At 39.7% G+C, this 25,746-nt stretch overlaps 1 protein-coding gene across 1 annotated transcript in view; it reads left to right on the top strand.

Moving 5' to 3' along the window:
* The first annotated feature begins 950 nt into the window (after positions 1–950).
* Positions 951–25,746, top strand: part of BCAS1 (brain enriched myelin associated protein 1) — a 48,138-nt gene continuing 23,342 nt past the window's right edge. The window contains exons 1-8 of the mRNA XM_054392046.1: positions 951–1,031; positions 1,137–1,218; positions 9,412–9,995; positions 15,511–15,666; positions 16,337–16,381; positions 21,033–21,173; positions 24,331–24,366; positions 24,667–24,870. Of these exons, the coding sequence (XP_054248021.1) occupies positions 963–1,031; positions 1,137–1,218; positions 9,412–9,995; positions 15,511–15,666; positions 16,337–16,381; positions 21,033–21,173; positions 24,331–24,366; positions 24,667–24,870 (1,317 nt within the window). The 5' untranslated portion in view covers positions 951–962. The remainder of the gene's footprint in view (positions 1,032–1,136; positions 1,219–9,411; positions 9,996–15,510; positions 15,667–16,336; positions 16,382–21,032; positions 21,174–24,330; positions 24,367–24,666; positions 24,871–25,746) is intronic.

Here is a 25,746-nt window from a genome sequence, read left to right as displayed (position 1 = left end):
AAACATGGATTGTTGTCAGAGCTGTGACTTCAGTAGGTATGAACGTAAGAAAGCCGTTTTAAACTGGCTAGCTAAGGTATCAGCCATGCTGCAGCTGCAGCAATACAAGATGCTCAAAAAACACATCCAGGACCACAGAATCTTGCAGTGGTTGGTTCATATTGTCTCTCACTTGCTGCAGCTGCAGTCTTGGCAGTGCTCAAACTAGTGAAGAAAACATAGCTTGGTTACTTCTGTGAGCTGCAGTTGAGTGGTGAAGCCACAGCCACAGGTGAAAATTTTCCCCAGAGGATTTGTTGCACATAACTGCAGGACACGCAGGGTTTAATTTTCAGAGTTTACATCCTGCCTCTTTTGTCTCTTTTGTTCATTTTTGATTAGTTGGGGTTTTTTTTGTGTGTTTTCTAGGTTTTGTGTTTTGATGGGGTTTTTGTTTTGGTTTGGGTTCTTTGTTGTTGTTATTGTTGGGGGCTTTTTGGCTTTGATTTTTATGAAAAGTGAGCTTTCATAAGATATATGAAATAAAAATATATAATATAATAAAATATAATTTCCTACCAGGCTGCTGTCATTTATTGACAGTTTTTGGTCTTTTTCATTCCATACTGCTGCTGAACCCTTGTTAGTCTCTACTGAGTACTAATGAATGATGCAGGTGTGATTGCATCCAGTTCTCCTCAAGAAACAAGAGAAGTTTGTAAGTTTGTGGCTTTTTTTTAGGAGCAGCTGTGAGCCCCTGTGCTTAACTAGGTGTGAACAAGGCTGGTGCAGGCTGCTGCTAAGGGCAGGTGTCTTTGGGAGAGCAGGGAGGGCTTATTAGGAATTGAAGCAGCTTGTCAAAGTCTGTCACCATTGTCTGTCTCTCAATTTGAATTAGGCAGTAAATCTATATTAATGAGAAAGAAAGGGCTATTTGCTTTAGGTGTTGGGTTTTTTTCTTTCTCCTCCACCTTACAGGAACTATGGGGAATACAATGAGCGTCCCAGAGGAAACTGAAGACGACAACACATGTACAGTAAAAAGCTACCAGGTAAGTGTGGGCTGCCCAATATCAACTTCCCTGACTGTTACATACTGCAATTTTTAAATTCCATGATGTACCCTGCCCTAAGAACGGTGTTATTTGCCATTTCAGGCTCTATCCGAATCTCCTGACAACATTAAAAATGGATCTGTTGCATTTGTTCAGTCTCATTCTCCTGTAATGAATGGTGAAGGTATGTCCTGGGAACAGGTGACACCTTTGCAATTCTTTTGCCACCAGACAGGCAGAGAGAGGTTTATACTGGGGCAACAATAAATATTGGTGTATGGTGTCAAATTAAAAGATGAGCCCATGGTGCAGCTCTTACTTATGAATGGGTACATATATTTTTTCAGAAGCTTGAAAGTTGAAAGATAACCAAGAGTAAAAGGGGAACATATTTCCTAAGAAACTTGAGGCTGTTGAATTGTTCTAAGAATTTGGTTCTGTACCTGGTTGACAAAAAGTGGGTTTGTAGACTGAAGGTTTTGGTTGGTGTGAAGTATTCCAGTGCAGGGGTGGTGGGAACCTGTTTGTTCATCTAAGACTTTCCTTCTTATTCTCTCATTTTGTGTCCTGTGTTCTTCAGCAGGTGCATTGCTTTGACTTCAAAGGTACCAAACAATTAGTTTCTGAAAAGAAAATGTATATAGGGATATTTTTTGTCCTGTTTATCATTTAGAAAAAGTGTTTGGCTTGGAAAAGTAATGTAAGGTGATAGGCATAATACCTGCAGTGGTGTGGTTATAAAAAATGTCTCTGCAACTGAGTAAAATGCCACTTCTGGTACCTCTTTGTGGTAACTTTCCCATCCAGAGACCTACCTTGCTCTCACCTAAGAAGTAGTAGACTTCTTGAAAAGAGCAGAGTATGTGTAATGTGCAGTGAGACCTTAGTAAGCAAACTTTAACTGTGTCAACTGCCTGTGTTTGAATCCTAGTGAATTAGAAAGTCTAGGCATAGCACAGTAATTTCTAGAGCTGGCTGAGTGACAGCTGGGAATGCAGCATGGCTGGCAACAGTATTCTGAAGAAGTCAATCCTGTTTACCAGCATTAACTCAGACTGTGTCACAAGGCTGCTGTTGTGACCCCGACCACCTCTCTCCTGTTGCTGTTACCAGAGGCATTAGATATTACTCAGTGACTGCCAGAGCAATAAGAGCAAGAGGCATGACTTGTTTGTCTCTCTGTAGAAGTTAAATATTTTTTTTTTGGGGGGGGGGGTGGTAGGGATGAGTAAATCACTACTTGGGAAGGGCATCCCATTTCAGACTTAACTGGGTGGTGTTCACAGCAGGACAGCAAATGGGTTTTGGAGTGATCACACCAGTGTCAGGCTGGACTTTGGGCTCACCAGGAAAAGGTGCCTGCCAGCACCTGAGTCCCCATTCCAGTGTTGACATCTTGAAAATCTAATGTGAACTACCTGGCCTGAGCATTACAAATTTGGCTCCAAGTAGTTTTGAAAATTTCTTTCCACATATTCATGGGTGACTGCTCTCATCTACAGACATGTGTCTCTCTCCTCACCTTTTAGCACCTCATTAATTTCTCCTTCCACCTCTTGTTGGTATTGGAGCCTTTCTGAGGAGCACTCAGGCAGCACTCATTTGGAGCAGCATTGCTTCAGTGCACATCTCTGCAGATTTAGCTGTGTTAATTTTACCTGTGAGTTACTTGCACTGGATTTTTTTTCTGTTCCCAGAATACAATAAACCCCAGCAATTATCTTTAAGGAAGTAAAATATTATTCATGGTTAAGAGAGCCCTCACAGCCTGTTACATTCAGTTGAGAAATCTAAGCTTAGACAAAAATAACCTAAGACTAGTATGGCAATATGTGGAGGGTACTGATTACAGTTTAGAGTCTCTGTTCCATGGCTAATTTTCTAATGTCATAGAGCTTTAATAAGTCAGTTTAAATGATCACCTACTAGAAAATAGAAGCCTGTAGCTCTGTTTTTTCTGCTGGTGAAAACCAGCAGAGTTCTGGGAAGTAAATAAAAGGCAGATGATTTACACTGTTTAAAGATCGAGAAACTAAGTGTGCGTTTTAATATATAAAATGAAGCATATGGCATTGTTTTACTTAAATGGATTAGCTAATTAATATAATTACTAAATCAGTTTAAGTAGCAAGTCAAAAAATTGGACTGTCCTGTCGTATTTTAACTTTATTAATGTTGAAAAAGCAGTTAAAATTGTTAACTATTTGGATACTGCTGCAATCTTGCTGGTTTGTGTCATGTAAGAAAGAACTTGGTGAAATGAAAGAGATGGAAAGAGAAGTTATTCCTATACAAAACATAGCTGATAGTGTCTCTTAAACAAAATAAAGCAAGAATATTACTGTAATCTGAGGCAAGTGAAACAAGAGGATTTTTATTAATAGTTGTTAGATGTATGCTTGTGGTCTTTGTCTTGTTAGTTTGCATTTCTGTGATTGCCAGTGATCAGCCCATGTGCTGTGCATTAAATGGTATAGCTGATAAACGAGTCTATGAAATCTATATCTGCTAATGTAATGAAACAAAGAAGCCAGAGAGTTAACTTAATATGACCAGAGGAAGTAATGTTATTTGGAAGAGCCCCCATCACCATCTGTTTCACATCTGGGTGAGCAGATTGGTGACTAGTTCCCTACATTTGCTGCTTCTGCTCAAACAGGCTGACAGATGTGGGGATTTAGGGATTCTTTCCACGATTTGCCTTTCCTGCTTCTATTGATTATCAGGGCTGTAGACATTGCTCAGAGTGATAGCATCCACCTTCTCCTCCTGCAATGCCATTTAAATAGTAGTTGATGCCCTTACTGGTACTTTAGGATGTCTTGCTTTGCCAGTAAAAAGACAGCAAATTTGGTCCTGACTTTTCCTAATGTTTTGTGTTGGCCTGCTTGCGCTTTAAAAAACAGAAGTACTAGTTGGATAACAGGCAAAGGGAAGAAGGCCAGAATAAAAAGCCACACATCTCTGAGATTTGCACTACGTGGAGCAAAAATCTATTAGGAGAACAAAATAGGTAACGTTTTGTTTGGATTTGTGTGGCTACTACATGCAGATTAAAACAATGATTCGGTTATGAAAAGAAAGAAGACACAAGGGAGAAAACTTCAGTTAAGATGCAATTCCTTTGTTGCAGAGGATAAATCTGATTCAGCAAGTGCTGCTGTTAACAGAAATGGGTGCCTTGCAATAACTCTAAGTTGTGAAACACAATACAGTTTAGCTATTCTTGCTGCTGGCTTCTCTGCACCTATTTCCATTAATTTCAGGAAAGCTGGGTAAAGGACAATGCTGGTTAGCTTAGTGAAGCAAAATTATTCTTAGAACATAAATGTACTATCAACTTTATTTGCATGGAATAGTTGAGCAAGACTGCAAAAAAAAAGCTAAGTTTGGTTATTTTTCTTTACTAAGAAAGGGGAAGATGACTTATTTGGAATTCTCTAGTGGTTCTGAAAACTCAGCCACTTATTCTTGTCACAATGGTCTTTGGGGATCTCCCAAACAAATGAGCTGTGGTTGGAGATCTGAAAATTCTACATCTCCTGTAGCACTATGATATCAACCCAATTCTAAATAATGGAACAAAAATTAGCCTACGCTACATATAAAGATCTGCTGGAAATGTAAAATAGAAATTCCACTCTGTTGCTAAGGATTTAATTTTTTTAAGCCTAGTATTTGCTGCAGTAATTCATTTGGGCTTATTGTAATCCATTGTGCTGGCCTGTACTTATGGACTTCGTGGTGCAAATGTTGCCTTGTAGCCCTTAATGGTTCCTTCATGGCCACTAAAATCCATTGTCTCCATGATTATCTGAACTCCAGGGAACAAAATAATGCTGTGGTACTATAATTACATTGCTAAGTAAAATATCTATTTATAATTGGCTTGTATTCAAAATAGTCAGAGGCACTAACATTTGTAGCTAGTGGCTTGTTCTGTTTGGTTTCAATACCTGATTTTTAAATTTTTTGTTATTTTTTATTATTTTCAAAAGCAACAGAGCATCAAAACATTTTCTTCAAGCATTTATTTCATGGCATGTTTGTGTGCTAGTAGCCTATAGGAGGAGATGTCTCTGTTGAAGGCCTTGCCACTTCAAGTTGTTCCTCATTCAATGGGTAGAAATCTGTTGCACTATGAAGCAGTCAGTAGGCTAAGTGGCAGGAGCTGAGAAGCTGTGAACATAAGACAGCACAGACATTATTTTACATGTCCCCTACGTGTAAGTATTAGCTACTGAAGGTGCATGTATCTGCTGAAACCAGACTCCCAATCAGACTGAGTAAAAGGAGGATGTTTTAAGAAAACATCTGAAGGATTGACCTTGGGCAAGCAATGTCAAAAATAGATACTTACCTAGTGCATGGCTTGAGTTCCTACTAAGAATGGAAAGAGTAAACTAAGAGTAAGCTACAGAGAAAAATCAGGTTATAGTGAGAGAGGGGAGAATGCAATCTGGAAGTGCTAGACAGAATTCCTTTTGGTCCCACTTGAGGGAATTTGGCTGCCATCTGTTATGTACACCAGACTGAATTCTGGTTATATTCCCTATGATTAGCAATAGCAAATCAGCTGACAAAAGATCTCACAGCCTTTTTATGTTGGTCTGGCAGCACTGAACCTCCTTTCATGTCAGTCATATCCTCAAGATTCCTGCCCATGTCTGCTGTTCCCTCTGATCTTGGTCCCTAAAGCATGTGAGAGGTGCTTTGCTGCAGGTACTCTGCACCCATGTTCTGAGTTCTGCTGCTGCCTGTGGGGTCCTGCATACATGAGGTCCCACAATGAACAGAAATAGTTCCATACCTGTATGGTCAGCTTTGCAGCTCACATGGTCAATTTACAGCCTGTGCTTGTGTTAAGACTTTGTCCATTACGATGTTTTATTTGCTGGCTCTGGCTATTAAAACCTAAGAACTTGCATTTTAAAATTCAGTGCTAGTTCTGCAGATTTGATCCCGTTCTGTGCCAGCAAAATTCTGTGCCTTTGCTGTTCCTCATCCTCAGCTTGACATGTTAAAGTCAAAGATATAAAGAGGAGGGGAAGAAAGTCTGTCAGCAATTATTTCTGAGCAGGGAAATGGTATTGACATAATATTGCACTAACTGTAACTCTTCTCTGTACAGCTTTGTTTAGAAATCAAGGAATAAAGTTCATCTAATCTAGCAAATTTCAGGAAAATATACCTATTTTGAGTGCTCTCACAGGAGAGACTTTGTGCAGCTCTAGTATTGCCTTTTACCCATACCCTGATGTATTAAAGGGAAAGGAAGTACAAACCCTCTGTAGTATGACTGTCTTTTGTTAAATACTTGAAAGGGAAGTGCCTGTGTAGTGGTAGTAGTAGTATGAAATGCAACCTCACAGCACTGCTGTAAATTGTATATTGATTTTAATTTCAGAGCAGTTATTAATCTGATTCACAGTAAGCAGCTTTGATCTACATACGGACCTGGCCTAGAGTTTGGGATGTTTTGCTTCCATTCCTTATTCTGCCCCTGGCTTGTGGAATAATTTTGGAAAGAATGGCACTTCTTTGTCTCCTTTAAAACAAAAATATCGTGCACTTTTCATTCAAATACTGCAATTTCAAAGCCTTTCTTGTTCATATTTGCTGCAAATATGGCATAAGTCAAACTGCTCTGTTCAACCCACCACAGTAGTGTCTCCTTTCTGGTAGTGGGATCTGCTCTGCCTGATGTCTGAGCAGACTTTCCCTGAAAAAGTTCAAACTGTTTTGACGCAAGAGACACACTGCAGAGCTCTTGCTGGTGATGTTTTCCAGGTCTTTCATTCCTTCCATGATAATTAGAGATAAAAGGAGCTTGATAGCTTCATGAGCTACTTTTTGTTTGGTTGGTTTTCTTAATGATGAGCCTATATTCCTATTTTTACACTAAAGACAGTTTTCCTGTGTTTAATTTTTTTATCTGTTACATAAAGCAGAAGTTCAGCATCTATTACAATAATTTTCCAATGGATATTGTTTCTGCTTTCTTTAGCTGGGGAAGGGTTTGCTTTTTGCTTCCTTCCCAAGTTTCCAACTATAATTAGAAATTATTGCTTCACTTCTTTTCTTTTCTTCTTTCTTTTCTTTTCTTTTTTTTTTTTTTTGTCATACAATATTACAGGAGGCTTAGCAAAGTGTAATTGAGATTTACTGACCCTGACTGAATAGGTGGTTGAGTATTTAGTTATTTGTATGTCAGTGTGTTGATGAAAAATCAACACAATCCCTTGTGTTCATGAAAAATTGCAGAAGATTAATACTTGGCAAAGGATTCTTACCAGTGGGAGTTGTTTTCCTATATGAATGGTGACAGAGAATTCAGGGTGGAGGCTGAAATTCTCTATTAGAGTGTACATAAAGAAGTGAAAATCTGTTTACCTGGACAGAACAGGTTGTGCTCAATGTTCTGGTCCCTCTGCATGCTTGCATGCACCCAAACGCAATAAGCAAGCAAATGTCAGATTAAAAATGTTAAAAACAGAGAAGTTAGTAACCAGCTCCCTGGCCACTGGTAAAATGCTGTGAATAGTGCCACCACAGCCCTTCCTTTGTCAGCTGTGGCCTCCAGTGCTGGCAAGAATTTCAGTAACGTCAGTTGAGATTCAGGCTGGCATGCTGGCACTTCTCGTCCCTTGGGTTTAAGGATGCTTCCATCTCCTGCTAGCCAGTATGAACCCTGAACTGTGAAACAAGGGTCCAACAGGGACCCTTAGTCACTGAATTAGGGCTGTTGATATGAGGATGTCATGTCTGGATGCTGGGGCTCTCTTCTCCTCCATGACCATGGTCCCTGTTGCAGAACAGTATCAACTGGACCCAGGCACAGGGTACACAGTGCCTGCTGCTGCCTCTGTGGCATGATGCAAAATCCTTGGAAGAGTGGAAATGTGGGGTAATTTTGCTGTGAAAAGCAAAAGGAGTAGTTTTGAAAGCTGTGATCTAAAAATTTTCTTCCTTCCTTGTCATAAAAAAAGAAAAAACTGAACACTGAAGATTTGTAGAGTGGAATACAGGCATTTTAGTCAGGTTGTGTTGGTATCTGGGGTTTTATTTCTGTTCAAGTAAAATGTGAAGGGCATAATATTGACTAGACTATTGCAATTATAATTTGAAATAATTTCAATTTTGCATTGAACCTGACAATTTAAAAATTCTAATTTAGCAAGTCAGTTTGAGACTGTCAGATCTTCACAGTTATAATTAAGTAGATCTAAACTCATCCTTGAAAACCCTGGTGATGATTGACAGGGAAATCAGATATATATTCTAGACAAAGCAGGGATGAGTAGCTCAAACTGAGGGGAGCTGTAAGGTTTACCTCTCAACAAGGCTCCTCTTGTTTACTGGGGTTTCAGACCACATAATCTGTGGTTCAGTCTCCCATCCACAAAATAGATACAAGAAATTTTTTTTCTCCCTTCTGTAAAGCAGGAGCCTTTCCCTCCTGTCTCCATACACAGTACAAGGGATTTTCAACTCAACTGTATCATCAAAGTGCACTGTAATTATACTATTATAAAATATAGTTTTTAAGATGAAAGGTTTTTTTTTCACATCTGAAGTGTGGTGGCTGTGTGTGCAGACAAAAGGGAATTACTGTGAGAATTTTGGGGGGAAAGGGAGGAAATGTGTTAAGAGCCATAATATTCATGGGTAAAGAGGTAGAAATGTAAGAATAAGGAGCCTGGTTCAGATGCCATTTCTAAACACTTGAACCAGGCTTAAATTAACCTACAGACAGTAGAGAACTGCAAGTGTAAATCACACTGTGCAGAGTAGGCAGCAAGGCAAGGAACAATGTTGGAAACATGAATGAAATAAGTTATGACTGCAAAGCTCTGTGGAGTTCAGCAAGCCAGGAAATGAAATCAGTCCTCACTGTTTCTGTTCTTTTTTTTCTTCCTGTTTAGCTTTGACAGAGGCAAGGTGTAATACATTAATATATAACGTTGTCTCAAATTGTATTGATTTATTTAATTATTTGTTTGTTTTATATCACTTCTTTAATTGAGAGGTAAAATATCCTCAGCATCTCCACTGAGTTGAGCAGTCAAAACCCCGGGCTATTATCTGAGTTTGGTAGCTGAGAGGGGGCTGTGAAGAAGCTAAAACTTGCTCCAACTTCAATCAGGAATGACAGGAAAGAAAATCAGAGAGGCGGACCTGATAGATGAACAGCAGCTTGCATTTAGCACAGGAAGGCAGCAGGGTCTCTGAACAAGCTCCACTCTGTGTGGTCCTCCCTAAGGCTCCACATTTTGCAATGAGTTTATTAAAGAGCAAGGTTGCCATGATTAATTGTACACCCAGTATAACTTCTTTGCTGTGCTGGATAATCACTGTTCTGTGCTTCTGTTTGTAGTGGATGCAAAGGCAAGTGTTGCACAGGATAATGTGGCCATTTCTTCCCCGAAGACAATGGAGCAGAGCCCTGTTCCCGACGCGGGCGGGCAGAGTCTCGGGAGCGCTGCCAGGAGAGCTCTGCCATCTGCTAAGTCCCGCTCTGTCTTCACATTTTCATGGTCTGTACCAGGGCGTACTGAAGATCCAGCTACAGATTCATCAGTTGGATCGGCAAAACTTGATGTCAGCCCAGAGGCACCCGGAGTGAACAAAGCCCCGAGTGACAGTGTGGAGGTTCCCGCAGCAGCTGTGCGGGAGGAAGGCTCACATAAAAACCTGACCCAGGCCCCACCAGCATCATCACTTCATGACATCGATCTCACAGCGTCAGTGACACCTGAGGGAGAGGATGTGACCACCTCAAAGCCAAAACAAGTAACCTTCTTTGACAGGATCTTCAAACTGGAGAAGGGAAACGAAAGGAGTAAAAGGCAAATTGATACCCAGGAGGAAAAGCAGACTTCAGACCTTCCTGACGGGCACATCACAGCGAGAGAAGCTGCTGGATTACAGAGCGCATCAAACAGTGTCCCACAGGGGAAGGCAAGTGCTTGACTAGGAATATCCATTTCATTCTTAATGAAACGTCTTGGGAATATTAATGGCCCAGGACAAGGTGATGCAGGGATGGACATATGAGTGAATCGGTGCTGGAGGTAACCCCCGTGGGGCTGGCTCAATGCAGATATGGGAGAAGAACCTGTGGAGGAGTAGTGAATAGCTCTGATGTCTACCTCATGACTAAATGCTGGCATCTGACCTCGACTTTAAATCCATTTGTATTTCCCTGAAAGGTTTGGGCAAGATAGCTGTGTTCATTCTCCAATTGCCAGGATAATGAACACTGGCCAGCTACCAATGAAAACAAAAACACTTGAAAGTAAGATTGTTTCTTATGCTTTAGGAGATTGCAGTTTGCCACTGGATGGTTTTAAAGAAGTTATTTAGCATGTTTTATGCCATTCTTGAAATAGACACTCTTGAGCAATAGCAGGTCTTTGCCTACCCTACATACTGGAATAAGCTGTATTATATAGCAACAATTTTTTTCCCACTTAGCTATTGTGATTTCATTTATTCTTTTTTTTTTTTTTAGTTAAGGAAATGTGATCCCTTAGAACTGATTTTTATGAGATGAGACTGTGACATAAGAAATGAACTACCATATCTGAGAGAGCATACTTAAAAAGAAAGGAGCCAAAAATACAGGAGTTTAGATTTTCCACTTCCTAAAAGTTTAACATCAGCAATTATAGAATTAATTTTCAGGTAGTTAAATATTGAAAATGTCTAACTCTTGAATGGAGATAAGTGGAATACCTGATCTGTCCCTGCTCAATGAAGGGGGTTTGGAAAAGATGACCTTATGAGGGTCCCTTCTCACCCCATGCTGTCTGTGAATCTGTGAATAACTCTTGTTAGTTCTGCTGGAAAGGTGCCAGTAATACACTAATTGGTGATCTAGCTCAAATCCTATCCAACATCAGGACCAGGAGGGAGAAACTAGCTGCATGGCCTCCTTATCAGAATTTGTGTGTGAATACTGTTTTAATAGGAATTGCTTTTGTTGGCCTAGCTCAGGCTTACAAATAATCCTGCTGTATGATTGCTAATGCTTTGGGTAGTGTTGGACGTAGTTAACAGGATGCTCACTGCTTGCACTGATGACATTGCAGACTGTCCCCAAAAGTCTCTTTGACTTCTGTTCTTCTACCTCATATTCTGTGTCTTACACCTCCTCAAATTCAAAGATCACATTTCTTGTATAAACTTGTCAATTGTAACATTTTTCTGAAGATTCATTTGTAAGACTAAAACAGTTGCAATTCTGACCATTGCCTTTCCAAGGCAGCATCTGTCACTAGGGTTTCACGCAGTGGTATGCACGTATTTACAGAATCCATAGCTTCAACCCAGCAGAATATCAAGTCCTTCACTCTAGAAACAGAACAGGCTGAATAATTCACAATGAATAATCTATTCAGTGCATACTGGCACTTCTGCCTGCAGCTTGTAAGACTGAAGCTTTTCAATGCTGTGAATTCCTGCAGATATTTTTGACTAATACACACAGGGTAAGTTTTGTCTGTGGCATGCAATGATTGTTACTTTTACAATCAAATACAAAATTCTTAACTTTCAATTTTGCAAAGTAGAGTATGAAAGGTCATGGGTGGTGCTGTTAAAGCTGTACAGTGTGAAATTCTCTGTAATTAAATAATCTGAAATAGCTTTGACCAGAAGTCAAGTTAAACATTTGCTGGAGGCAAACAGTCATGTTGGGAAAGCTCAAGCAGGCAAGTGTTTGTAATGAGCAACCATCAGGGGACAGAGAAAAATAATCTAAATCTTATTTTGCCAGTTCAAACAGATACTAGAAGCATTGTTCATTCAGGTCAAGCTTTTTTTGTAAGTTATACCCAGGTTTATTATTAGTTTTGAATTCTGTTCCAGTCTTCAACTTGTGCTTATCCACATCTTAAACCTCACTAATGGGAATAACATGGAAATCCCAGGCATTCATCAGCTATAGGTTGTATGTGTAAGTGTTTGCAGGATCCTAGCCCACACAACAGGTTTTTGGTGCTTGGGTGTCTGCTTGAGGACAGGTTTCCTGTTTAACAAAGGTGCCTGTACATCTTTTACACACAAGCTTAAAGCTGTGTCACTGAAAATCTTTGCAGACTCAAAACTGGGGTTAGAGTTGCTCACTGTAAATGAGTGCCAGAACTGTATCACAGGGGACAGTGACATTTTAATCTTATCCTTGACTTTCTGGACAGTAATTTTTTGCTTTCTTCAAATAGGAAAAGGAGTTAAGGACCTTTTCTGGGAAAAATATATCAATTAAACACTTCTGATGTGTTGCCAACCATTTCTGAAACAAAGGCTGTGACTCTGCCTTGCAGCACAGTTGCCTTCTGTTCCCTCTAAAGTTGCTAGTTCCCATGTAGGATGGGAGAATGACCAAGTCTAATTTAATTGCTGTTTCTGTAGTAACTACAAACTGTTACCAAATAATCATACTAAAAATCCAGATATTGTTGCCAACAGTTCCTCTTTTTTTTTTTTTTTTTTTTTTGTGGATTAGGACTTGTAGTATCTGTAAAAGCTAAAAGCAAAGCAAAGTTTCCCTGAATTGAATGCCAACACAAAACAAACAGCATTGCTGGTAAGTAAGAGAGAGGCTCCACAGTTGTAGCTTAAGAGCTGCACAAACATTCTGTGTTTGGTGAACCACTCTTTATTTTTGTGGTTTACAAAACTACATTCAGAACACAGCATAATTAAAACAAGGGCAGAATTCATGAATTCATGAAGCATTTACTATGTAAGCCAAAGAAAAGATAAATTATATGCCTGAAATGTTTCTCTGAGCCATGATTCATACAAACAAAAGTGCTGGCAGGAGTACAATCTTTTGATATGTTTTTCTAATGACTGAACTGAAACTACAGTGTAAGTATTTAAGGTGTTTATTATCCCCAAGTTTGACTCCTCAAAGAAATGAATTGAACATTTACATAGTATCTGTTAAGTTCTAATGCTGACTTTCTTCTGTTATTTCTAGCTTTTTCTTTCATTATTTGCCTCTGGGGCTTTGCACAGATTATTATGTAGTGAGCTGCTACAGAGGTTTTTGTGGTTATTTGACTACGGCTCTGAAAATGTGACATTGTAGGACTCCACATTCTCTCCCTGATTTATATGCTGACGGCCTGAGTCTGTGCTCCTTCCTACAGCAGTATTCCCACGAAAGCACAAGATGGATCACAGCATCCATCCAAGTCCAGATCTGAGTTGTTTCGCAGTAGCTAATGGCAGTTTTGACCTGGGAGTCCCAGAGTAGGGCTCATTGTGCAGTAGTGGGTCACTAGGGCTCCCATTCGTGCTGTACAAGCTGGAGTTCAGGGATCTTTTGGATGGCAATGTGCTTCAAGCTCTGCAGTCTGCAATAGCTCTCACTTCTGCAGGGTGAAGAGTGGCTTTAGCAGGGAGATAGCCTTGGAAGACCTGATGCTGCTTATGGTAGAACTTCACCTCTGCAGCCGTCCGTTACCTCCCGCTGTAAACAGCTGTTTGCTACAGTGCTTAGCAAAAAGATCCCTTCCTCCTAAACAGAGTGCAGGCCAACACCAGACCTTGGGATAATGTGTGTGAAAAGCCTGGTTTGCTTATTTTTGATAGCATCAAGTAGCAAAGGGTTTGATAGCATCAAGTGCTCCAGTTATGAAGCTAATTTTGTTTAGCAATAGATCTTCTGCCTTCTGTTTCTTTGGTCTCTTGCCTCAGGCCTTTGTTGGCCCTTTAACATTTGAAATAGACAAAGCATTTGTCTTATGACCAGAGCTCTTTAGATGGCATCCCTGGAAGCAGGGCTGCTGAAGCTGGCATGGTCATATGCATGGACATATTGTGCTTGGAACCCCTCTGACCTGTAACTGACAGCTGAAAAAAGTGGTGTGTTAGACCTCTGTAAGAAACTTCTAAATAGCCTGTTGAAGCACTCTGAACTACTGTTCTGAGTTCCTTCCTGGGTAAACTTGGAATATGTTGGGTGGATAATTAGACAGAAGTCTGTTCTTGCCAGTAAAACCTTGCATAGTTTAACTCCTTAAATGCTGCATGGAGACTGGCCACTCCATACTCCTCTTTCCTGGTGCTAAATTAGCCCTCTGAAGTTTTAAATATTTTTGTCACTTTAGTCTATTCCTTCCTTTAATGTCCTACAGAAATGCATGTCCTCTGCAAATCCTATACAAGTGTTGTGGGTTCTTTAATTGCCCAGTAGAAGTAAAAGTTCTCAAGAGTACAACTTCAGTTTAACTTTTCCTAGTAAAAATGGCACTATGTCTAATTGGCAGGTTAGGAAAAACCCTTGGCGTCACTTAGACTACCAGGCAGGCTTTGAGAGCAGTGACTCAAAGATGCTGTTTTCTGGAGACACCTGGACATCAATTTTATTTCTTGTCCTGAATTTTTCCTTTGGAGTGATCTGGGCATCTAGTATCCAAACAACAACAACTCTAGTCATTGCTTCCTATGTGGCCAGATGTGTACTGTTGGCAAGTTAGTTAGGGATGATAACTTCTGCTGAAGAATTATGACACTATGATTGCCTGTTCAATAAAGTCTCAAATCCCCTACCAAAGTCAAGGCCACCTGTGTGAGACACAATTTAATGACCAAGCCCTACAGACAATTAGACATAAGGAAGGAGGATTATTGGTAGCACATAGACATTACTAGCCAGATGTAGAACTCTTAAACATTGAAAAATGAAATGATGAATTGGGACATGAAAACTTGTCTCAAGCTGCTCTCCCTTGCGTGTTTGTGTTGGCTTTACCTGTGCAGGCTCAAGGCAAAAGTGGCCACAATGGCAGGCAAATTCTGCATAAAAGGGCCCTAAGCTCTCTAAAATTCATGCAGGAAGTCTTGGGTTTTTTTAAAAAAACAGACCTTTGTCTAGGTGCCTAAACAAAAATTGAGTATTGCACTTTTGTGAGCGTTTGAGCACTGAAGAACTATTTTTGGGCTCTGGGAACTGTACTTCTAGGAAGAGAGGAGGCAGCAGAATTACTTTGTTTTGTTGCTTTCCCCCCTCTTCTTTTAATCTGTACCATGTTTGTTAGATAAAAATTATTTCTGGAACTGCAGGATGCAGAATATCAGAAGCAATCTTTCTGTGGTACAATCAGACACTGAGCCATCAAAGACCAAAATCTCAGTGTTCGTTCCTATTCACAAGTTCAGCCTTGAGAAGAGAAAAGCAGTGTTGTTTGGGATGCTGTGTGCAACTTTATTTGTGTTTGTTGTACTTGATAGCTGAGAACAATGTTCCTTCAACCAACAGCAAATGCAGAATATATTAAAAGAGAGGGGAAAGTGATGTACAAATGCTCCATTGTTCTGGATACGTAGGCTGGAGAAGTATGGCTGGAATTAGGGTTGTGACTCTCAGCACAACACAATGCAAGTCACAAATGTTACTTTTTGCATTCCACTGGAAATTAAGCAAGCTAGGACTAAGGAAACTCTGCCCCCTTTTTTTTAGGAGATAGATGCCTGCAACGGAAAAGACCTGCGGCAGGACTTGGCGGCTGTCAATGGTCTTACTGCTGAGCAACCTGAAAAGGCAGAGGTAAAACAAGACAACCCCCAACCGTCTGCTTCAACAGATAATTCCATCATGAGTTTCCTTAAAACACTGGTAAGGTTTTTGCCTTATGCTTTTCATCTCTAGGCTGCACTTTAAATTGCTTATAAAAATCCCATGTGGACATGTTGAGCTAAATGCAACATTTGCTGTCACAGGCACTGAGAAGTAATGAAGCCAAACAGATGCCTTAGAGAATGACTTGGGTATGATAGAAAGATGAAAGAATGGTTTGGGTTGGAAAAAGAACATCTAGTTTCAACAGCCTGCTATGGGCAGAGACACTTGCCACTAGAGCAGGTTGCTCAATGCCCCATCTGTGTAGGTACAGTGCAGTTATGATCAAACAATGCTGTCCTACTCTGGAACCTTCCTCTTCTGCATAGATATGTGTAGATCTGGAGGCACTTAGCTGTCTTAAGGCTTTTTTGCATGGTGAAACTTTATTTTGTAATATCTCTAAAAGTTCATTTTTATGGATTAATTGATGTATAAGCTTGAATAATATATCTTTGATCTAGATAATTTTCATTTTAGCCATTGACTTTAAGTTGTGCTCGAGAAATGTTTATTTTATAAATATTCCCACATGGCAGGGGGAAAGCAACAATTGTACCTTCACCTTTGTGCTAGGAAAAAAACCATTGGTTTCAAACATATGATTTTTCAGATATTTTGAAAGCCTGAGCTGGGTGTGACTTTGTTTTTCTTAAATATATTTAAGGTTTCCCCGAGCAAAGCTGAAGCCAAAAGTGATTCTGAAGACAAGGTAGGCAGATTCCTCCTCCTGTCACTGGTCACTAGATGTTTTTGACATGTTTCCTCTTCATTTTATTGCTTCTTTCCCCAGTTGGTGTTATCATCTGAAGTAATCAGAAATATTTTTTTCTCTGAATAAATCTGAAAGCAAGATGAGCACAAACTGTGCAGTTCTTCATACCTTATGTTAAAATCAGGTTCTGAACTGTAGCATTTCCTGCAAGGCTGATGATGACCTGACTCTTAACTCCATTGTTCACAGAGCTATGCAGAGCTGCTGGTTTTTCATTAGCAGTTGTGTGTGTTGTCTTATCTCTCAGCACCTGCTGAAGCTGCCACATCTGGGTGGGGAGGACAAGCGAGATCCCCCTGGGTGCTGCAGCTCTGTGGCTAGGTGGACAGGGATGTGGGCAGAAGGCTGCTCCCAGGTCCTGCCCTGCAGTGAATTTTAAGCCACTGCTGGGTCACTCCTGGGGTGCAGGAGGGTGGGTGAGGATCAGTTTCCCCCTGAAATCAGTAAAAAGCAGAAAGAGATCCCAACATCATGGAGCTGCTCTGAGTGGGACAGGGACTTCCAGGATTCTTCCCTTTACATGCAGAGATGAGGATCAGGGAGTGTTAAGCAGAGTGAACTGAGCATTCAAGCTGTTTTACTCCAGTGCATCAGGCTGACTACCAGAGTGTGTAATGTTCCCACTGGGAACTGAAATCTGTATTGGTCAGACAGATACAGAATCAGTCTGAGAAATACTCCTACATGTGACAGGCAGATGTGACCTCTTGCTTTTTTCATTGCAAACCATTTGTTCTTGGATTCCACTGATAAAAGGAAACTTTTTTGGGGAGGTCTGTGAGCATTGATAGTCCTTTACATATGAACTCAGAAAAACTTCATAATTATAGCTTTCATTTGCTATTAGAGATTTTGAAAATATCAGATTGATCTAATGTATCTAAACTTACAAAAAACCAACCCTACCCTACCAAAAGGCAGAAATATCTAAACTATAAAAAAACAAAGTTGAAAACAATCTTCTAAAATGGGAAAACATAGGTGTTTAAAGACTTTTCCTTTTTTTTTCTTTTTTTGTCCTGTCTGTGCCAGAACTTACAATAGTTTCAACAGAAGCAGAAGTGAGACAACTTGTATTGAACTGCCTTCTATCATCTAGTGTTTCAGCAGCTTGCAGGCATATCACTGACACAACTTCCACATTAAATGTCCTTGCCCATCATTATGACTATAATAACTACAGTTTTAACACAAAAACTAAAACCCTAAAAAAGGGAATTTTTTTTTTTACTGTGGAACTATTAAGTAGCTAAAATCACTATAGAGATCCACACTTTTGTTTTCTATGCTGCTTGCTTTGCTTGGTTGGTTGGTTTTGTTGGTTTTTTGTTTGGTTGGTTGGCTTTTTTTTGTCCCACTCAGTTTTCTTTATATAGCCTAATACTAAAATGGTAAAGTCAGTCTTCCCAGAAAGCTTGGTGAGTACGTGGAGGGTACACCACCCTCTCTGATTATAGCTCAATAATTCCAGACATCATCACCCAGGGCTAAGGTTTTCCAAGATATCCAGAAGAAGTAGCTATGAAATTGCACTGTTTGTGAGACTTGTAGCTCTTTCACAACGTCTGAAAAACCAGTTGTTAGTCCCGTTTGCATACCTGACTTTATCAAGCTCACTCACGTGCTCCTGTGACAGGTGACTGTTGGTGCAGGGGTACTGTAATTTGGAAACAAATATGCTGTTTGGGCTTGGCTTGCTCTCACACCTGTAAGGGTAAACAAATACAGGTGACTAGCAGGACATGCAAACTTGTTATGTGGAAGTTAAATGGGAGTTGTTTTTTATAAAGAATTCCTTTATCTTCACTATCTTCCTGTTACAAGGAATGACATTTTCAATGAAATAAGTGAATCCTTTTAACACTTTTCTTTATCAACCATTGTATAGAAAAGCTGCAGATTTTTCAGCTGGCATGTAAAATGAAATAATGGATATTCTCCCCCTGGGAAATTACTTCTGTCTTGATAGCAATGATGTCTTCTTAAGTGAGGCTTTTCCCCTTGTGCAGCCTGATGAGCCTTTCCTGAGTGCTGTGGTGCTTTCCAGTGGGTGGCTGGCACAGGGGGACCACTGTGCCTTTTAGTGTCTTGATCATGCTTTCATTTTGGCTGCTCATGCACAGCTTTTGCAGGCAGAACCTGTGTTCATCACACCAGTCCCAATGTGCTCTCCCATTGCTGGGAGGACAGCCAAGGTCTCCAATGAATCTGAGAAACAGCCCTAGCCCACTTCAGCTTTGCAGGGCATGGCAGCATGCTCCCTGCTGCTGTGCAGAGTTGTGCAGCATCAACAAAGCCGTACTTGGTAGGTTTTGCAGCAACATGTTGTCATCAGCAATGCCTCTGGCTTTAATCAGCTGGCTAAAGACATGTATACTTTGAGCAGCCTGGGCACACCCTTCAGGCTTGTTATTTCATCCTTGTAAACGTGGGAGCTCAGTATGAGCTGAGCCATATTTCCTTGGATTAGTTGATCCTTTCCAAGTTTATACTAACCAACACAGCATTTGGATCAAATCTGCCCCAAACCACCTATCTGACCATTCTGTAGCAGATTCTAACTTGTTCCTGCATCATTGTATATTTGGAAATACTGACCATGGTGCAGAGTACTGGAGCGAAAAATGGCCAATTTTAGTTTTATTGCCCACAGGCTCTTCATAGTATAAAGCACTTTGTAGGAAGTATGCAATTGCCTGGAATGAAGCAACCTCAAGATGAAGAGCTCAGCTTCACATGCACATACATGTTATATTCTGTACTCTGGAACTTTCCTCCTACTGTACTAGTTCTGATCAGACACAGTGTTTGATCATTCACATTGTAAGCACTCTAGGTAGGCTGATTGTTTCTTTGCAGTTTGTGTCTCTCTCTGCTTCCATAGTTCTGGAAGTTCTTGTCAACTTACTTTAAAGCATCTATGTAGTAAAGAACTTTAATTTTTGCCTTGTTCAAGTGTAAAAGAAAACAAAATGAAGCTTGTAGAGGGACAAGCTGATTATGCAGAGGGCGAATGCTTGAGTCATTTGTCATTGAAATACAGAAAAAGATCTCTGAGATCATCAACCCAATAACACCATGCCCATTAAACTATTTCTTCACTGTGTATCAGCCTGATTCTTAATTAAATCAGGAAATAAATTGCTGAAGGGAGACCAGAATTAAGTTCAGGATAGTAGCTAATAGGAAGTAAAGAATGCCTCATCTTCCTTTCTACAAGGTAATCAAAGGCATCTTTCTGCTTTAAAACCTAACAAGGAGACATTGAATAGTGAAGAATGCTGCCCTATATACTTGTGATTACTCGTTATGGACATTGCAGTTACCATAAAGACTCTAGTGTTGTTGAAGCTCAGTAATGCAACCTTGAATATGTCTAGTTCTTTATCTCCCCTCCTTTTTACTTTACTGGAAAAGATTAAAATTGTGGGGAAAGAAGAAAAGCCCCTATTGTTCTTAACATAAAACCAAGCTTTTTCCTGCACTGATAAATCCAGAGGGTTGTGTTGGAGACTGGAGGAGCAGGGGAAAATGACAAAAAACAGCATCTTGAAGAGTGAAGTTCTGAGGAAGTACTTGGATTATGAATTAAAAACACTTTTCTTCCAATGTTGTGAAAAATTAAATGGAACATATTAGCAAATGTTGCTCTTTTTTTTTTTTTTTCCCAAGACTTGTTGAAAGTCATATCTGAACATGTTCACCTCCACCCAGTACTGGATAACTGTGTCTGCACTGAGCTGCAGGATCTGCTACAACCTCTTAAAAATAGCCTGATGCTGCTTCCCCACCCCCATTCCCGCCTTGTTGTAGACATCTGTCACTGCTTCTTTATTTTATAGCCCTTTGTAGTGTAGCCCTTTCAATGTGCTGTCTGTTTGGTTTTTTAGAGATCTAGTCTCTGCCACCACTCTGCAGTGATTCTCAAAACAAGTGTCTCCTGCAGGTACCTGGATTACAATGAAAAGCAAGCAGCACTCGTTCAGCACTTCTAGTGGCAGTCGATCACCACTATTTCTGATACTTTCATTTCATGAACCTTAGTGCAAACTTGACATATTTTATGTAGCATGTCATGAATATTCATACTTCTGTTTTCATAAATAATGCATTATGCAAATCACTTTAAAGTCTCTAATGCTGCAATAAAAAGAATGAAGATCTTTTCAAAGGTTTATCTATTCGTCTATTTCAACACTATAAATCCCAGATTCAGTTGGTTACTCATGAATTTAAAATGCAGAAGTCTTAGTCTTTGTGGGACTTGGGTCTCAGGTAATAAAGGGCAAATTGGTTTAATTTTGAGTCAAATGGATTGCCTGAGCTTTTATATTTATTTGAGTACTCAGGTGAAAGAGAGTTGAAAGAAAACTTGGTAACCACCCAGGAAAAAAAAAAAGAAAAAAACCCCAAACAATAACCTCAAAACAAACAAAAAAAAATATTGCAAACATAATTTGGTGTTCTGGGCAGAAAGAAAATGTTTGGATTTATTTTAATGTTATGAGTTTAACTTATATGAGTGGTTGACTGTCTTTTGTAAACTAAGAGTAATAAGTACTCAACTTCAAATGCTGTTTTATAAAAGGGATCGAAGGTGGAAAAAGGCCATGGTGGGCAACCTGCTCCGAAGACAACGACAGAGTCCCAAACTAAAGGAGCCAAGAAAAAGAAGGCAGACAGTCCCAAGCTAGGACACAGTACATTTAGTAAACTCTTTAGGCATAAGGTCTGTATGAAGCCCTAGCAAGAGCAGAACCCTGAGCAGTAACAGATGGCTCCTGTCACAGAGCAAAGTTATTGAATTGGTAACTGAAATCAGCATCAGGCCAGCTGGGCAGTGCTCTGAACACCGCTGGCATGAGCATTTCTGTGCCACAAGTTATGGAAACAACCCTCCTGTGCAATGTTTCCCTTGTTGTGCCATCTGTGAATTCAGGGTTCTGAAACCAATTGTCTAACCTTCCCTGATACACGCTTTCCAGTTACTAATGCTCACTAAACTTCCCTGCCCACTTAAAACAAAAGGTACTGATAAACAACAGCACTTGCAGTTGTAGGACAGGCTTAAGAGCTCAGTCCAGCTACAGCCAAAGCTTCATGATCCATATTGCCTTAACAGGCACTGTTATGGGGTGAAAATTGGGGATTTGGTGAGTTGGGACAGTTGATACGGCACAGAGAAGGTTAGACTGTAGAATTTCCTTCCTAGGTAGTTACTGTTCACTGAAAACAGAAAAGTAATTGTTGGTTGAATTCTAAGTTTGGTTTAGAGGGAAAAAGTCTGGTTTTCAAGGGTACTTTAAAGTTGCTCATAATGCATGAATTTTTTGTGCAAATGGTTGTTTCAGAGGACATGAGCTTTTTATCTTCAAGGGAAAAAAAAAAAGTCACTGCAGATTTCTGTCTCAAGGTCCATATTTAGGCATTTCTGCACTCCAAAGATAATCTGCCATAATGTTCTGTGTCAGGGAATCAGAAAATTGTAGTGTTTTAGCCCAAAAGAACGAAGAAGCAGAGAACCTTCCACTGGGGAGGGAAAGTAATTAATATTTAATGCTGACACAAACCCCCACATAAAATTTTTGGTGAGTAGGGGGCTTTATAAGCAAGGACACAAGGCAAAGAGAGATCTTGAAAATATTTTCAAAGAAAAATGTTCTCTCCACTGTCTTCTTTTATATTTTTTTTAGATAAAAGTGTCATCTGCATATTACTGGGAATATTGTTATTCCTTCAATAGTTGTAAGACCTCACTTTTAGATGGTTTTCAATGTTATTCCTTCAATGGTCTTAAAACAACAATGGTTTTAGTACCACAGTTCTTGCCAACAGCTTAAAGTTAAGATCTCCTCTTGAATATACTAAATTAACAGCTAATGTTTTTAATATTTAATACAATTAAAATATAAATTATTTGCTTATAATTAATTGAGGTTTGATGGCAGAAATCATACCTGGCCAGCATTTTTAAGGTGCTAAGCCTCTTCTACAAGAGCTCAAAATTTTGCAGTGAGCTGTTGGGAGAGCTGATTAGGTTTTCATTAGGTTATTTGAGAGAATTTTAAAGCAGCTGTTATCTTGAAGGAATGCAGCAGCTCTAAATTTTTACACCAGTAAAATTAGTTTCATAAAATGTTATTACTTTTTGTTGTTGTTGTTTGAAAGATTATTTTCATAGATTTCTTTCCACATACAAAATACAGAGGCAATAAGTGAGGTATCATTTATGACATATCAAGAATAAAGGAGAAGGATTCAAATGGTGCCAACAGTTGGCTTGTAAGGCTGATAGAAAGTGGAGATTCAAATCAGAGCACTGTTGTGACAGGCAAGCCCTGAAGTTATCACCTCTTCTAAGCAAACAACTCTTTCTGTTTATGTCCTCTTATTTGAAAGACCTTACTATGATGTGTCAACTAGATTAATAGGTAATGAATTCCAGTATTTGAAATTATCATTTTAATATATTAATTCATATTTAAGAACTTTACTCTCTCTCTCTCCTCTGAATGTTTTTTGTCTTCGAAAGTCTTCAAAAGTGTCTTTGTGTCTTAGTTAAGACTAGCTTGACAACTAGGTGAACAGAAACATTGTTTTTCAGTGTCCTGTGTTTCCATGAATACTAACTTTAAAGCACCTTGTGAACGCTGTCTTCCTAATATAAATCCATAGCATACCCTGACACAGTGTGATTTGGCCATTTGACCTCAAACTCTGAGCTTGGATGGCATTTGCCATTTGAGTCCCATCTGTGTGTACTTGCCTTGCATTGCATGTCATTTTTGCAATAGAACTCTACTGATTTATGGAATTTTTACTTGGAAGTGAAGGGTTAATCGTTTATGTTCAACATTAATAGTGAAGCCAGCTCATAGCATTACACTACTTATCGCTGGTTCTAGGTCTTGTTCATTAGACATAACCACAAAAAAAAAAAAAAAAAGATCTTGGCTCCTGCAAAACAATTCTCACCTATTCTTTCAAGAAATCTGCAAAGTGTATGGCAGACTGCCTAAACCCAGGGGCACTGGGCTCACATTTACTTGAGTTTGTGGCTTGCTGTTCCTCTGTTTTCCAGCTCGGATGCTCCTTTTCAGCATAAGTTATGCTGGATGCTAGGGTCAGCATATAGTCCTATATATCACTGGCCAGGAAGGAGTTTAACAAACTGAATATCTTCTAGTTTTTTGTATTTTGATGAAACCAGGAGACACATCACTGAATATTTCCATTTACAAAAGAGTAAATCCGACTTAATGCACAAAAGTATTAGTGGATGGACTAAACCAATCCCATCACCTGCAGAGCTTCTCTTTGTTGAGCTGTGACTCCTGCTTCTGAGTTATAAAGCCACTGCTGTTCTGTGCCTTTCATTTCCAGGCAGTCATCTGCCTCTGTTTTGTGTCCCAGAAAGCAAAGCTTCCCACCTGGAAGGTGATGTTAGCACATCCCAGACTGGTGTGCAATTCCCTCAGCGGAAAAGGCTCAGCTCTGGCTTGTACGTGTGCACACAGACTCAGCTCAGTAAAATCTCTTCTATTCTCTTAAGGCCCTGTGTAATGTCTTTCCTGGAGAAACCGGGAATGTACATGGTGATACGTATTTTTAAAGAATAGGTTGAGGACTGCAAGCACAACAGGGTGAGCACAAAACAATTCTACACAAGGCTGCAATGCTGCTGCAGGTAGAGGGATGAGAGCCGGCAATCCCTCCAGGCAGCCTTGCCTCTGCCAGCGAGCAGTTTCCATGGTTGCAGGAGCCAGGACTTTCACAAACATTCACTAAAAATAAAATAATTTGACACAGACAATTCCTGAACTGTGTAACTGTGAGCACTGACATTGCCAGAAACAGACTTGTCTTTGTGTTTTGTTTCCCTTCAGGCTGCAAAAGAGACCCAACAGACAACTAATACCAAAGTGAGTAGAATGATTCAAGTTATCTGCATGAATACTGAATAATTATTCTCACTGTCATTTTCAGTCTAAAAGACAGTGTTTTAATTTATCAATTAATCACGAAAGGTGGGTTACTATGCAATTTGTTTCCACTACTTCATTTGAAAGGCCAGGGATGCAGCTCCTTGTTGCCTTGTGTATCCTGTGCAGCTGTGGTCTGCTGTGCAGTTTACCTTTTGTACCAGGTGATGCCTGAATGTGCTGTAAGTATCTTCTGCTTCACATGTTTCCAACAGCCTATGTGTTCCTGTTTCTTTATAGAGCACTGAACAGCAGCCTGTTATCTCTGTAAAATCAGACAAAAATGTCCCTTCCTCTCAAGATGTGCAGACAGCTAAGCAGAATACAAAAGCTCCTGAGCCTGCAGCCCAACAGCATGCAGCAGTCTGTGAAGCCCCCAAAGAGGTGACAAAGGAGAGGGCATCATCCACTCCTATGCCACTGAGCAAGCTCTTTTGGAAAAAGGTATGTCTGTATTTCAGAGCTGATCCATCCCAGAGCTCCACCTTCACATGGCTTCTAGAATTGTTGCTAAGCACAGTTATGGTACAGCAACCAAAGCTGCAAAGCAGAGCAGAGCCCACATGCATCAATGATCTATTTGCACATACAAATGTATATGTGAGCTCTGGGCAGTCACATCTGCACACAGCTAATAATGGCAGTTAGATTCCTGCAGAAGAATCTTGTAAAACAGGCTTTTAAACCTGTCTGTAGTACTTTTTTGGTTTTTTTAATGACATCATGAAAGAAGCAAATTTATTCTTTGTCAGTTCAACACATTTGTTAAAAATCCCACAGAGATCAAAGCTTTATTTACCAAATAATATCATTGATAGAGACAATAGCTGTAAAAACCCATTTCATTCTTATAAGAACTGTTTGCTTGAGTTCTAAATATCTGAAAACCTGGAATCCGGTAGTTGTATTCTTCCTCAACAGCAGAAGTTTTATCCCAGAATGGGAAGACACATGTTTCCTCAGGTTAAATAATGATTTTAACTAAAACTAGGACTAGCTTTGAAAACATGGTTCCTGTTTCCATGATCCTTAGTAGTTTATAAACTGAAGGTTTATTATTTTCTTGTTTCATTTAAGAGAAGAGCTGTATTAAATTTTACTGATTCACTGTATGTTGAATAACTGCTTTTCTGGGCTGCTGTTCAAGTTCAAATCCCAGAAATGAGCTCCTTCCAAACACACAGATGCTGAGTGAGCAGCTTGCCCTGCAGCTTCTTTAGCTGTATTTTCCCTGCAGAGCAGTGATACTGGAGATACAGTTTGGACATGTTACCTACATTAAAAAAAAAAAAAAAAAGACAAAAGAAGTCGCTTAGATAT

Source organism: Indicator indicator, chromosome 24, assembly GCF_027791375.1.
Source record: "Indicator indicator isolate 239-I01 chromosome 24, UM_Iind_1.1, whole genome shotgun sequence".
Taxonomy (NCBI): domain Eukaryota; kingdom Metazoa; phylum Chordata; class Aves; order Piciformes; family Indicatoridae; genus Indicator; species Indicator indicator.
Note: the sequence above shows the minus strand (reverse complement) of the source record. Positions and strands in the feature narration are given on the sequence as shown.